Consider the following 14,030-nt stretch of genomic DNA (forward strand, 5'->3'; position numbering starts at 1 on the left):
CGCGGCAGCGGCAAATAAGGCAAATAGAATGTTGGGCATGATAAAGAAAGGAATCTCGAGTAGATCGGAGAAAGTTATAATGCCGCTTTATAGGGCAATGGTCAGACCCCACTTGGAATACTGCGTCCAACATTGGTCTCCCTACTTAAAGAAGGATATAAAACTGCTGGAGAGGGTGCAGAGACGAGCAACTAAACTAGTGAAGGGTATGGAGAAACTGGAATATGAGGATCGACTTAAAACACTGGGATTGTTCTCCCTTGAAAAAAGGAGACTGCGTGGGGATATGATCGAAACCTTCAAAATACTGAAAGGAATCGACAAATTAGAGCAGAAAAAACTATTTACATTGTCCAATTTGACACGGACAAGAGGACATGAAATGAAGCTAAGGGGGGGCAAGTTCAGGACTAATATCAGGAAGTTCTGCTTCACACAGAGAGTGGTTGACATCTGGAATACTCTCCCAGGGGAGATTATTGCGGAATCGACAGTCCTAGGCTTCAAAAGCAAACTAGATGCATATCTCCTTGAGAGAGGCATATAAAGATATGGTTGGCTATAAAATAAGCCAGGTGTATACCTAGCAGGGCCTCCGCGTGTGCGGATCGCCGGACTTGATGGACCGAAGGTCTGATCCGGAGATGGCGCTTCTTATGTTCTTATGTTCTTATGTTCACAAATAGCTATTCTGCCCTCTAGTGGCAGAAGAAAGTAAGCCCACTTATGCTCAAAATAAGTTAAGTGCCTATCTGTAATCTAAGAAGTATGTCCCATCATAATGTATCTACAGAGCCCCTTCAGGATCCCCAATTTTTCAGAAGCCAAAGGGCTTTGAAGTTGAGGTTTGGTAGACTCAAGAGTAATGTAAGGAAATTCATCTTTACGGAGAGGGTGGTTGATGCGTGGAATTTGCTCCTGAGGGAGGTGGTGGAGAGGAAAACGGTGACAGAGTTCAAACAAGCGTGGGATGAACACAGAGGCTCTCTAATCAGAAAATAATGGGGATATATTGAAGGAACTAAGGCCAGTACTGGGCAGCCTTGCATGGTCTGGGTCCTGTATATGGACATTCAGTTAAGGATGGACTGGGGAGGGCTCTGATGGCTAAGATGAGCTGGAGTGAGCTTTGACAGAGACTCCAGTAGATAGAACCTAAGCACACTACTGGGCAAGGCTCTGGGATTCTGACCCAGAAATATCTAAGAAAAAGGACCATTTAAATTAAATGATTAATTTATGGAGCATGTATGGTTGGGCAGACTAGATAGACCATTTGGGTCTTTATCTGCTGTCATATACTATGTTACATTTTTCCACAAATCAGCCAGAATGGACTTATTTATGCACTGCATGGCAGAATAATTAAGCAGCTCCCTGATTTTAAACAGAGCAAGAGCCAATCCAGCAGCTCCCTGCAAAAACTCAGACTCTGGGATGTTCAAGTCTTTAATTTCAGTGCTCTGCTGACCTCTCGTGGCTGTTCTTGGCTATGCAGGCTCAGTCCAAACTTGTACTCCAGTAAATAGGAATCCTTCCTCTGCCACCCTGGTAGATTCATATTTAAGGATCCTTTTATTATGGAGTATGTGGTAAATGCCAAACATCCCATTATATACCTGTAGACTTCTTAGCATTTAACGAACACTAATTTGTTAATGTACACCAGATCCATTTGCATACCCCTTAGAACAGTGGTCTCAAACTCAAACCCTTTGCGGGGCCACATTTTGGATTTGTAGGTACTTGGAGGGCCGCAGAAAAAAATAGTTAATGTCTTATTAAAGAAATTACAATTTTGCATGAGGTTAAACTCTTTATAGTTTATAAAACTTTCCTTTAACAGTTTTACCTCATGCAAAATTGTCATTTCTTTAATAAGACAATAACTATTTTTTCTGCGGCCTTCCAAGTACTCTATTTTTTCTGCAGCACTCACATTTAAAGTTTAATATCTTTTCTTTCTCAAAACTGGCACATTTCAATTACTAAATTGAAAATAAAATCATTTTCCTACTTTTGTTTGGTAATTTCATCAGTCTCTGGTTGTATTTTATTCTTCTGACTGTGCATCCAATACTTCTTCCCTTCTTTCAGCCTCCTGTATGCTTCCTCTCCTCCAGACCTCATTCCCTCCCCAAACTTTTTCTTTCTTTCTCTGTCTGTCTTTCTCTGATTCCGTGTCCCATTTTTTGCTTTGTTACTGGCTCCCTGTCCCCCCTTCTTTCTTTTTTCCTTCTGACTCCCTGTCCCCCCCCTCTTCTTTCTTTCTTCCTTCTGGCTCCCTGTCCCCCCTTCTTTCTTTTTTCCTTCTGGCTCCCTGTCCCCCCCTTCTTTCTTTCTTCCTTCTGGCTTCCTATCCCCCCCTTCTTTCTTTCTTCCTTCCTGCACTCCCCCATGCCACTGCCGCCGGGGAATAGGCTGCTGCTGCTGCCGCCATCGGTAACAAGCCGAGATCTCCACGGGGCCAACTCTCACCGCCCGACGTCAATTCTAACGTTGGAAAGGATGTTAGCGCAGCCAGGCAGTGATTGGCTAGCCAGAACGTCCTCTCGACATCAGAATTGAGGTCGGGCGGCGAGAGAAGCAGGGAGATCAAAGACACAGTGCCGGCCTGTTCCCCGATGGCAGCGGTGAGAAGGGAAGGGAATCAGACTATCCGCGAGCCGCACTCTAGGAAGAACAGTGGAGGGTGACCAGCTGTGCGGACCATCCCCCCCTTGGTATGCCACTGGAGCAGCAGCGTGTCTGGCCAGCTCATTCCATTCAAAGCCGTATAGTGAAAGATTAGAGAAACTGGACCTTTTCTCCCTCGAACAGAGAAGATTGAGAGGGGACATGATTGAAACATTCAAGGTACTGAAGGGAATAGACTTAGTAGATAAGGACAGGTCATTCACTCTCTCCAAGGTAGGGAGAACGAGAGGGCACTCTCTAAAGTTAAAAGGGGATAGATTCCGTACAACGTAAGGAAGTTCTTCTTCACTCAGAGAGTGGTAGAAAACTGGAATGCTCTTCTGGAGTCTGTCGTAGGGGAAAACACCCTCCAGGGATTCAAGGCAAAGTTAGACAAGTTCCTGCTGAACCAGAACATATGCAGGTAGGGCTAGTCTCAGTTAGGGCACTGGTCTTTGACTTAAGGGCTGCCGCGTGGGCGGACTGCTGGGCCCGATGGACCACTGGTCTGACCCAACAGTGGCAATTGTTATGTTCTTATGTTCATCATCTTGTACTCATACTGCAATGGCCCAATGAACTTTCAAAAGCTCATCCCATGTTTGCTAGATCAGACCCCAAATGATGGCATCCACACCTGCTGTTTCTCCTTCTATTTGTACGCAGTATATTCAAAATAACTGTTGTGAATTTAAGAACCAGAAATACTGAGGGCACTGCACTCTCTTTTTCTGGGAAATATTCTCCATCAAAGCGCTCTTGCCCTTTTTTTGTTGTCCCTTCTTCCCTCCTACATCCTCTTGCTCCTTCCCACCCAGAACCTCTCACAATAGGAAGCAAATTTGACTCAATTTCTATAGCGCTGAAAGGCGTCCACAGTGTTGTACATTTAACTTGTGATAGACAGTCCCTGCTCAGAAGAGCTTACAACCTTGCAGATACTATTCATTCATTTATGTATATGTAACCCTTGCTTTTTTGGTGAACACTTTTATTAATTTTTTGACTGTTTAGTGAGATATCAAGGCTGGGACCAGCAGTAACTGGGAGGCTGAAGGGCACAATAGATCCACTCAGCACTCTCCTTTCATCAGAATCCTGGCCAGAAGTTGTAGTTTTGAACCCAAAAAATATACTTAAACTTACCCCCTCTTCTACAAAACTGTGCTAGCGTTTTTTAGCACAGAGAGCCGCGCTGAATGGCCTGTGCTGCTCCCTACGCTCATAGGAACTCAATGGATTACAGGACCAATGGCAACATGGATTCACTTTCTTTGACTGGGTGACCAGAGAATTTGATAGAGAGAGTGAGCTAGATGTAGTGTATTTAGATTTTAGCAAAGCCTTTGACAGTGTTCCATACAGGCGCCTATAAAATAAAGTGAGTGCCTTTGGGATGGGCCCCAAAATGACAGGCTGGGCCAGAAACTGGTCGAGTGGAAGACGACAGAGGGTAGTGGGCAATGGAGATCGCTCTGAGGAAAGGGATGTTACCAGGGTTGCGCCTCAAGGTTCTGTTCTTGGGCCTGTTCTTTGTAACATTTTTATAAGCGATATTGCTGAAGAGCTGTCGGGTAAGATTTGTCTTTTTGTAGATCATACCAAAATATGCAATAGAGTAGACACACCGGATGGTCTGAATAACATGAAGAAAGACCTGGCTAAGCTTGAAAAATGGTCTGAAATTTGGCAGCTAAAATTTAATGCTAAGAAATGCAAGGCCATGTATTTGGGCTGCAAAAATCCGAAGGAACGGTACAGTTTAGGGGGTGAAGAACTTATGTGTCTGACAGAAGAGCGAGACTTGGGTGTGACTGTATGTGATCTTAAGATGGCCAAACAGGTTGAAAAGGTGGTGGCGAAAACTAGAAGGATGCTAGGGTGCATAGGGAGAGGTATTGTGTACAATTCTGGAGGCTGTACCTTCAAAAACTTATAAAAAGGATGGAGTCGATCCAGATGAAGGCTACTAAAATGGTGTGTGGTGTTTGTCATAAGGTGTATGGGGACAGGCTTGAAGATCTGTCTTTATACTTTGGAGAAAAGGTGGGAGAGGGGAGATATGATAGTGTTTAAATACCTACATGGTGTAAATGAACACAAGTCGAGTCTCTTTCATTTGAAAGGAAGCTCTGGAATGAGGGCATAGGATGAAGTTGAGGTGATAGGCTTAGGAGTAATCTAAGCAAATACCTTTTTAGAGAAAGGGTGATAGATGCCTGGAACAGTCTCCTGGAAGAGTTCGTGGAGACAGAGACTGAATTCAAGAAAGTGCGGGATCTCTTAGAGAGAGGAAGAGATAATGGTTACTGCGGATGGACAAACTGGATGGGCCATTTAGGCTTTATCTGCCATCAAGTTTCTATGTTAATATTTTACAAGATTTGATTTATTTACTTGAAAAATCAGTTAACGAGGTTTAAACATTTTAGAAAAACATAAAATACAACATAATCTAATAAAAATCTCAAAGAAAGAGGGACAAGTGACTTTAAAGTTACCTGAGAAAGGTGCAAGGCTGAAGGTTCACCTGGAGTGCCTAATCCCCTTCCGCAGGCTTGGTGGAGGTGATCAAGGTGGTGGTGGGGGGAGGGGGCAGAGCAGCTCTGCATCTGAAGACAGCTGGGTCATTCCACTTTTAACTTTTAGGAGAGGGAAGGCTGTAAACATTTGTAAAATCATTTGGGGTGTGGTGGGAGAGGAGATAGGGGAACCCTACCTTTTGTGTGTTTTCTCTCTGCTCCATCTGAAACCCATTTCAGAATAGCTATAAGGTGTAATGAAGCCCCAGGTGTGGGACGAGTAATGTGAAATCCACGTAGGTGGCATCTCTGTTATATATGCCCTAGAGAGCAGGGAGGAGATTGCAAAGGTCTATACAGGGTTCTCACCATGCAACCACTGGAGACATTTATCATTCTATCTATCATTTCTATTCTATCTATCCGGAGGTTGTGATAGGCCAGAGCACAGTACAGGGGTTCAAGGAAGGTTTAGATAGGTTCCTAAAGGAAAAGGGGATTGAGGTGTACAAATAGAAGCAGAGGTAGGTTATAGAAATGGTCAAGAACCACTTCACAGGTCATAGACCTGATGGGCCGCCGCGGGAGCGGACTGCTGGGCGCGATGGACTTCTGGTCTGACCCAGTGGAGGCAACTTCTTATGTTCTTATTCTAAACAGTGCCAGAATGGAGGGTAGGTTTGCATCGAAACTAGCACTGGCTGCTTTGTGTCCAAGAGACACCTCTAGGGGTGAGTAACCTTGAAAGAGACCTGGGAGTGATGGTAGACACATCATTGAAGGCGTCGGCGCAGTGTGCCACAGCCTCAAGGAAGGCAAGCAAAATGTTGGGCATCATTAAGAAGGGTATCACAACCAGAACGAAGGAAGTCATCCTGCCACTGTATCGTGCAATGGTGCACCTGCACCTGGAGTACTGTGTCCAGTACTGGTCGCCGTACCTCAAGAAGGACATGGCGGTACTTGAGGGAGTACAGAGAAGAGCAACTAAGCTAATAAAGGGTACGGAGGACCTCTCATATACTGACAGACTGAAGAAGTTGGGCTTTTCTCCCTGGAAAAGCGGAGACTTAGAGGAGACATGATAGAAACCTTCAAGATCATGAAGGGCATAGAAAGAGTAGACAGGGACAGATTTTTCAAATTATGGGGAACCACAAGTACAAGGGGACACTCAGAGAAATTGAAAGGGGGAAGGTTTAGAACAAACGCCAGGAAGTTCTTTTTCACCCAGAGGGTGGTGGATACATGGAACGCGTTACCGGAGGATGTAATAAGCAGGAGCACGCTACAGGGCTTCAAAGAAGGTCTGGACAGGTACCTGGAAGACAAAGGGATTGAGGGGTACAGATAGGAGTAGAGGTAGGTTATAGGGATAAGATTAGAGGATTAGAGGCAGTTACAAAATTAGTCAGGGACACTGTTCAGGCAATTAGGCCTGATGGGCCGCCGTGGGAGCGGACCTCTGGGCAAGATGGACCTCTGGTCTGCCTCAGCGGAGGCAACTTCTTATGTTCTGACACCCCAGAGAGGAACCAGGGATGGAGGGGCAGCCCTCGGTAAGGACTGTTAATGCTTCCTAGATTCCTGTTTGATCAGCTAATCTTGATTTTGTAAATTTAGGAAGCAGACGGGGCTCCCATCTTAATCGGAGTATTGATCTATCAAGTCTGCTCCTCGTCGTGTCCCCCCCTGCCCTGGGAATGTAGCAAGAGCTGGAATCCCTCAGCGATACATTGTAACAATCCCTGATCTAAAGTTCCAGGTTGCTCTTCCTTGGAGACTGCTTTGAAGGTGAAGTATATTTACAGCGGGTGACAGCTTCTTTAAGTTAAATGGAGAAAAAAATGAGCCAGTGGGTTTTCTATGATTTAGGAGCCATGCAGGGACTGGCTGACGCTTGCCGGGGGCTACCGGTGCCCTTGTCATACCACCAGAGCCTGGTTGTAATTAAAGGCTGGCCTCTGTGGAAAAGCCCAGGCCCCTGGAGCTATTTGGGACTGAGAAAGGGGTGCTGTGGCAGTGAAGATAAATGTGTTTAAATTGGAGAGGACAGCTCAGTGCTTCGAATGAGCCTGGAGTCCCATCCAGAACTGTGGGGGGGGGGGGGGAGTAGTAAGGAAATGCTCACACTGCGCCCTGCAAAATCTCCTTTCCCACCCCCCCCCTTTGTGTCATTACTACATTTTTGTCTAGATTGGTGTAAAAAACATCAGCAGCTTCATATTTCAATGACAGCTGAAATCATTTGGGTTTTACCATTTATCTTGTCCCCCGTCCAGTCTGTCAGATTGAATTCTTGCAGAAGGTTGAGTAAACACTTTGGGTAAAGCAGGGATGGTAAAAAGTGACAATATCTGACAAGGAAAGATCAGAGGGCATTGGGGGGGGGTGAAGAAGGGGGTTTCTGTGCCTTTCATGGAGATCATAGTCCTCTATAGACATGGACAACCTTCCCCCTTCCTCTTCCTCTTTCCCATCCCTAACCAAACTCCCTTATTGGCATCATGAACCGATTCAATGCAACGGCCACTGGGTACAATCACGAAACAAGTAATGTTGCAGTTGAACCAAATGAGCATTAGAGTCTAACAGTAACACTCCCAAGTCTTACTTGTAAGGCAAGCTTTTGTGCATCTGGCCCTCAAGACAGCCCTTCTCTGTTCCCTCCCCCCCCTGCCCCCTCCGATGGCAGTTCCACCATCCTCATTTCTGCCAGGATGAATCCTTTACCGGGCATCATGTTCTTTGACATGGCAAGGAATCAAAAGTCTTTACTGCCAGTTATCCTGAAAATGGCTTTCGTGGCAGGTGTGTTAGGAGAGACAATGCCTATATTATGCCTCACCTCTGCTACTTGGTTGGCAGAGCAGACAAATGCACACACCAACCTCTTTTCTGCATCCTCTGAAGCGAAATGGAAGTTTGTAAACATGGTGGTAGGCTCAGTGACAGGATTTTGTCGGGCTGCGGTCCAGCCATTTTTAACAAAAAAGATAAAAACAATGGGCTATAGTTAAAATAAAAACATAACAAGGGAAAAGTGCACAGACAGAACTAGTCACAAGAGGACAAAAAGGGCAGGAAAGGTTTATAATATTTTAAAGGAAAAAACAAGTGGGATAGGAACAAGAGGGAAGGATAAGGAAAGAATAGGAGGTAAGAAAATAAAGATAAGCATAAGACGGTGACTACCTGATCACAGATAGAAAAAGTCACAAGGAAAATGACTAGCAAGTCAGAATTAATGAGAAAAAGTTGCAAAGATAATGACTCTCTAGTCACAAGTTAGGGGAAAAAAAAGTTGTAAAGTGACAAACTATTAGGAAATAGGGCCCAGATTCACTGAAGTTAGCTGTTGGCCGATTTTAAAACAGCGATTGATTCACTATCACGTTTGCATGCAAACTCATCACCAACTCAATCGCTCAGCGAGAAGCAGCCTCCTGTCACCACTGTCAGGGCTTCTGCCGGGGGTTTTTTTCTTTTTCTTTTTTTTAATAGCACAGATATTTTGCGTGTATTATACACAAAATATCTGTCCAATTAAAAAAAAAAAAAAATGAAAAAAGCCCCCCCCTGACAAAGCGCTCCCTCTCTGAACCCAAAAAAATGGCAGGAGGCATGCCCACTCCCTCCTCCAGTTGGCCCCTCCTCGCGGTCCGGTCGGATCATTGCACCCCCCCCCCCGTTGGCCTCCCCCATCCCTGTACCTTTAAGATGGGAGCAGGAGGGGGCCCCGTCAAACCCTCCTCTGGCCTGCTCCCACTGCAATGCGGGCCTTAGACCCCCCCCCCCCGAAGCATCATGTGATGCACGGGGAAGGGCCTAAGGCCCTGATTGGCTCAGGAACCATAGGCTCCTCCCTAAGGAAGTCCCTGATTGGCTCAGGTGCCTCAGGCCCCTCCCAAGGGAGGATCCCGAGGTGCCTGAGCCAATCAGGGCCTTAGACCCCTTCCTGTGCATCACATGATACACCGGGGCATGGCCTAAGGCCCGTATTGCAGCGGGAGCAAGCCAGAGGAGCAGGAGGGTTTGATGGGACACCCCTCCTGTTTCCATCTTAAAGGTACAGGGACTGGGGGGTGCGATGACCTGACCTGATTAGACCGCGGGAAGGGGCCAATAGCAGGAGGGAGTGGGCATCCCTCCTGCCATTTTTTATGGTTTGAAGAAGGGGCGCTTTGTCGGGGGGGGGGGCTTTTCTCATTTTTAAAAAAAATTGGGCAGATATTTTGCATAATACACACAAAATATCAGTGCCATTAATAATAAAATGAAAAAAAAAAAACCCAGACAGACCTGTCGGTACCGACAGGTCTACAGCAGTCAGGTCTTAGAATCGTAAAACCCGATGCAAAATAGCCAAGCAAATGTTAGTGAATCAATCGCTTGGCTATTTTGCATGAAGTATTACAAATTTGCATGGCCGGATTGGGAAATGGGCGATCGAGGGGGAAAACACACGATGGGCCGTTAACTGAATCAGGTTGGTTAGCAGCGATCATGGCTAAACCTGTGAAAACAGGTTTAGTGACGATCGCTGACTTTAGTGAATCAGGGCCTAGGTTCAAATGCCATTTTGGATTACTGCCTCACTAAATGGCATCGGAGCTATTTTTAGTGAGCTGATTTGCAATAAATTAGAGGTGTGGGGTAATGCATAGAGGGACTGACATACCCCTCCCCCTAAACATAGGTTGCCTTAATTTGTAGGTAATCAAAGCCTCTGCCCCAAACATTTGTTTTGGAAGGTAGCAAGCCTAAGCCAGTAGCTTGCCCAGTGCTTGTAACAGAAGATAAACTAATAACCGCTGAGGGCTAATCTGTACAATCAGAGACAAGCCCAGGGAAAAACAAGCAGATAAAGTCACAGTAATGAAGCCCAGAAAGCCCGGCTTGTGTTTTTGTCCATTAAGACCGTGTTCTGATTTCACAGGCAGTGTTGTCACTTTACGTAGCATGTGATAAATGATCCCAGGGCAGCAGCATATACTGCATGATAAAGTTACTTGTGTACAGTCTAGTGAGAGGCTGATTGCGGGGGCACGCAAAGAACAGCCTGTTTCTCCCTCAGAGAAAGCCTGCCGTGTCCACAATGGAAGATGCCATGGGCAGAGAGGTCAGCCAAAGAAGTAAGCATGCAGGACAGACTGCTGGACAGACTTGTACAACTTGGTTGTTGCTGTTTTTCGGGTTTCGTCACATCTGGGTAGGTAGAACCAACATTTCAGCCATCCTGCTGTGGCTTTCTTCAGTATGATGGCTGAAACGCTGGTTCTACCAACCCAGATATGGCGAGACCCGGAAAACAGCAACAATTATGACACCAGCCATGGAAGCCTTAGGGGAGAACATCTTCAAACTCACCAGTTACTTCTATTAAAGCTGTTAAATATATTTTGCCTTTTTGATTTACCCCTGTATTTGTCATCAGTTTGTCTGGGTTTTAGAAGGCCCCAAATTTGGGGCCGCGTCTGGAGGCCCTCTCTGAATGTGCAGACATCGATGTGATGACATCACACATGTGTGCATGAGCATGATGTCATCGCATCGACATCAGCGCATGGCCCAGAGCTCAAAGGAAGCACAAGGTTCATGTGGGGTTAGGGCTGGAGGCAAAACAGGTCAGGACTGGGGCAGAATGAGGCGGAACCACATGTCCCCTTTTTTTAAAAGAGGAAATCTGGTAACCCTCTTGTGAATATCATTTAGATTGGAAGCTTTAGAAAGCACTTATGCCGGAGCTCAGATGGCTTTGATCTTGAGCCTAATTCTTCATCAATTTGCTAAGAGAAAATACCAGACATTAGCAGCATGAGCTGCAAAAGAAGTATCAAATCTTTTCATCAGAACACAGTTTGGTTATATGATACCTTAAACCAGAGCAGAAACATTATGGACTCAGATTGAGAAGCATTGTGAAGCTAAAATTATTCATCCACACTATATGCACACATACCGTATTTTTCGCTCTATAAGACGCACCTGACCATAAGATGCACCTACCTGTAGAGGAGGAAAAACCAAGAAAAAAAAATTCTGAACCAAATGATGTGCCCTGTACCCCGTAACCTCTCTGGTGGTCTAGTGGTAGGCCAAGACAGGGTACATGGCACTTCTTATGGTAGGTACATCTAATGGCAGCTAGCCAGCACCAAGCCAGCCAGAAACCCCCCCCCCCCATACCTATTTTTTTTTTTTTTTTGTAAAATATCTATTAGGCAAAATCATAATGCATAAAAGTACATCAATTGCACTCGGGCAGAACCAGTGCTGAAGACAACCAAATACAGAATAACAATAAGATGAAGTAAAGATCAAGCATAATGTACGGGATCAGAATTCAAGGCATGCCCAATACAAAATTTTTGTTATGGCGAAATCTAAAGTACCTGTCCCTTGTGTACAACCCCACCAGCAAAACAGAGAAAAGCAGCCCCCACAATCCACAAAACTCTCCCATCCCTCCCCTCATTGTGTGGTAGCCACCCCCATACCTTTTTTATTAACAAAGAAAAAAATCACAACAAAAACACTTTTACAAATAGAAATACCCACCAAAGAGGACTGGACTCTTATGTTCTCCAAGGCCACAAGAAGAACCCCCCCTCCCCCAGACCCCCCATCAAATCCCCTCCACCCCAGCCCTCAAAATGAACAGCATAGAAGAAAACCAAGTTCAGACCTCTGTACCTTTTTAAATCCCCCTCTCCCTCCCTCGACGGCTGTCTCGGTACTTTTATCATCCCCCGGTACCTTTCTAGCACCCCCTCCCCGCAAACACTCACCACCATCATACTTTGTTAAAATCATCCTGGTGGTCCAGCGTGATTCCTCCCTCGCTAGCTGTCTCCTATTTCCCGGCCAGAAGCGCGAAGGCCAGGCGCGAGCTTTCCGTGCTCCTGCCTGCGCAAGTCCTATGAGAACTGACAGGAACCAATCAGAAAGCAGCGCAGGGGCAGGCAGGAACGCGGAAAGCTCGCGCCTGACCTCTGCACTTCTGGCCGGGAAATAGGAGACAGCTAGTGAGGGAGGAATCACGCTGGACCACCAGGATGTTTTTAACAAAGTACGACAGCAGTGGGTGTTTGCAAGGGGGGGGGGGATGTTTTAAAAAGGAGCGTGCGGCAGGGGGATTTTTTAATGGTATGGGGGGGTTAAAAAATTATACCTTCACTCCATAAGATGCTCCGAGATTTTCACCCACTTTTGGGTGGGAAAAAAAGTGCGTCTTATGGAGCGAAAAATATGGTACATAGCGTACAGTATATTAAAAAGGGGGAAAAATGGAAGAGAAGCCTAATGGTTAATGCAGCACCCTGAGAACCAGGGGAACTGGGTTTGATTCTCACAGCGGCTCCTTCTGACTCTGGACAAGTCACTTAACCCACGATTGCCCCAGGTACAAATAAGTACCTATATAATATGTAAACTGCTTTGATTGTAACCATAGAAAGGTGATGTATCAAATCAGTGATGTAACGAGGGCAGGGCAGGATTAATTTGTCGAGGGCCCCTAGGCACACAAGTACACTGGGCCCCCTGCCCCGCCCCACCCCACCATGTGCCCAGGCGGAAACAGGAAGCTGCGTCAGAGGGAAGCTTTGGACAAGCAGCACCGCTTGCACAATTATAGTTCCCGTTGCCTTTCTTACCTGCGTTGCTTGCTTGTCTTACTTTCCGTCAATGGGGGGGGGGGGGGCGTGTTGCCGATTGGGGGGAGCCCGCGTTGCCGATCGAAGCTGGAGGGGCCCATCGCCGTTTGGAAAAAACAATATTGATGCCCTCCTTCATCAGGCCCCCCTGACCATTTTGGGCCCTAGGCACGTGCCTACTTGGCCTTTTGGTTAATCCTGCCCTGAGCGAGGGTAAGAGTCCCCCCCCTTCTCCTTCCCCATGCCACACTCATGCGCTCTCTTCTGCTGCTCGCGTCGGTGTTGGCTTTCCTTCTGATGAACAGCCGGCTGGAGAAGTTGCTGGCGCTGGTGACGATTTAAAGAGGTAGAGAGGTGGCGTGGGGGAACAGCCAAGATGGTGCCTGGGGTAGTTCGCTCCCTGCCCCCCCTTATCAAATCCCATCCCCTTTCCCTTTTTAAGCAAGAAACACAAGCGGATGTTATCTTACAGTCATTCGGCATGAATCTGGACAGAGAGCAGCTCGGAATAAGCCTTCATTGCCTTGTACTCCTTTCTTCACAGCACCATCTGTACCAGGATTATATTTAGTGCAAACCATAAATAGATTCATTTTTCACTGACTTTTCTCTCCCCCTGCTCTGTTACTCTGGGCTCCTGCTTTGTATACTGCAGCCCACAAAATAGATTTTCCTCCTCCCCCACACCACCTTCTTTCAGCGACAGTTGTAATTATGTAGGAATTTACCAATTAATCCATCACTGAATCCTCCAGAACGAATTGTGTATCAGATTTATAAAGCCTCATAATAAAGCAGATACTATTACAGAACTGTAGATTTCCTCCCCCTCCCTAGAGTCCCGGCCTAATGCACTGGAATAGCTGGCAGGTTATCCATTTACTCAGAGACTAATCTTCAACCAGAAAAAATGTGAGAAAACGAATAAGGTTTTTTCCTCTGCAGGACAGATAGGATTAACATGTTAATCTATAAATCCAGAGCACTTTTAAATGTGTGCAGAAGGGGGCACTGTGAATGGTATTTAGTCATCAAAACAAGAAAAACACATTCTCAAGTATAGAATATGGAATTCTGTACCAAATCTCCTCTAAAAATTAGAAAGATGATCAGTTATTTCACAGAGTGCAAGCAGAAGCTCCAAACTCAAACTCAGCCCTGAAATTTGGAGCCT

General features: G+C 46.0%; 1 protein-coding gene across 1 annotated transcript in view; it reads right to left on the reverse strand.

The window, feature by feature from the left end:
• CD34 (CD34 molecule) overlaps window positions 1-13,454 on the reverse strand; it is a 74,489-nt gene extending 61,035 nt beyond the window's left edge. Inside the window, exon 1 of the mRNA XM_033917971.1 lies at window positions 13,327-13,454. Within this exon, the coding sequence (XP_033773862.1) occupies window positions 13,327-13,339 (13 nt within the window). The 5' untranslated portion in view covers window positions 13,340-13,454. The remainder of the gene's footprint in view (window positions 1-13,326) is intronic.
• Between the last annotated feature and the right edge of the window lie 576 nt (window positions 13,455-14,030).

This window comes from Geotrypetes seraphini, chromosome 13, assembly GCF_902459505.1.
Source record: "Geotrypetes seraphini chromosome 13, aGeoSer1.1, whole genome shotgun sequence".
Lineage (NCBI taxonomy): Eukaryota > Metazoa > Chordata > Amphibia > Gymnophiona > Dermophiidae > Geotrypetes > Geotrypetes seraphini.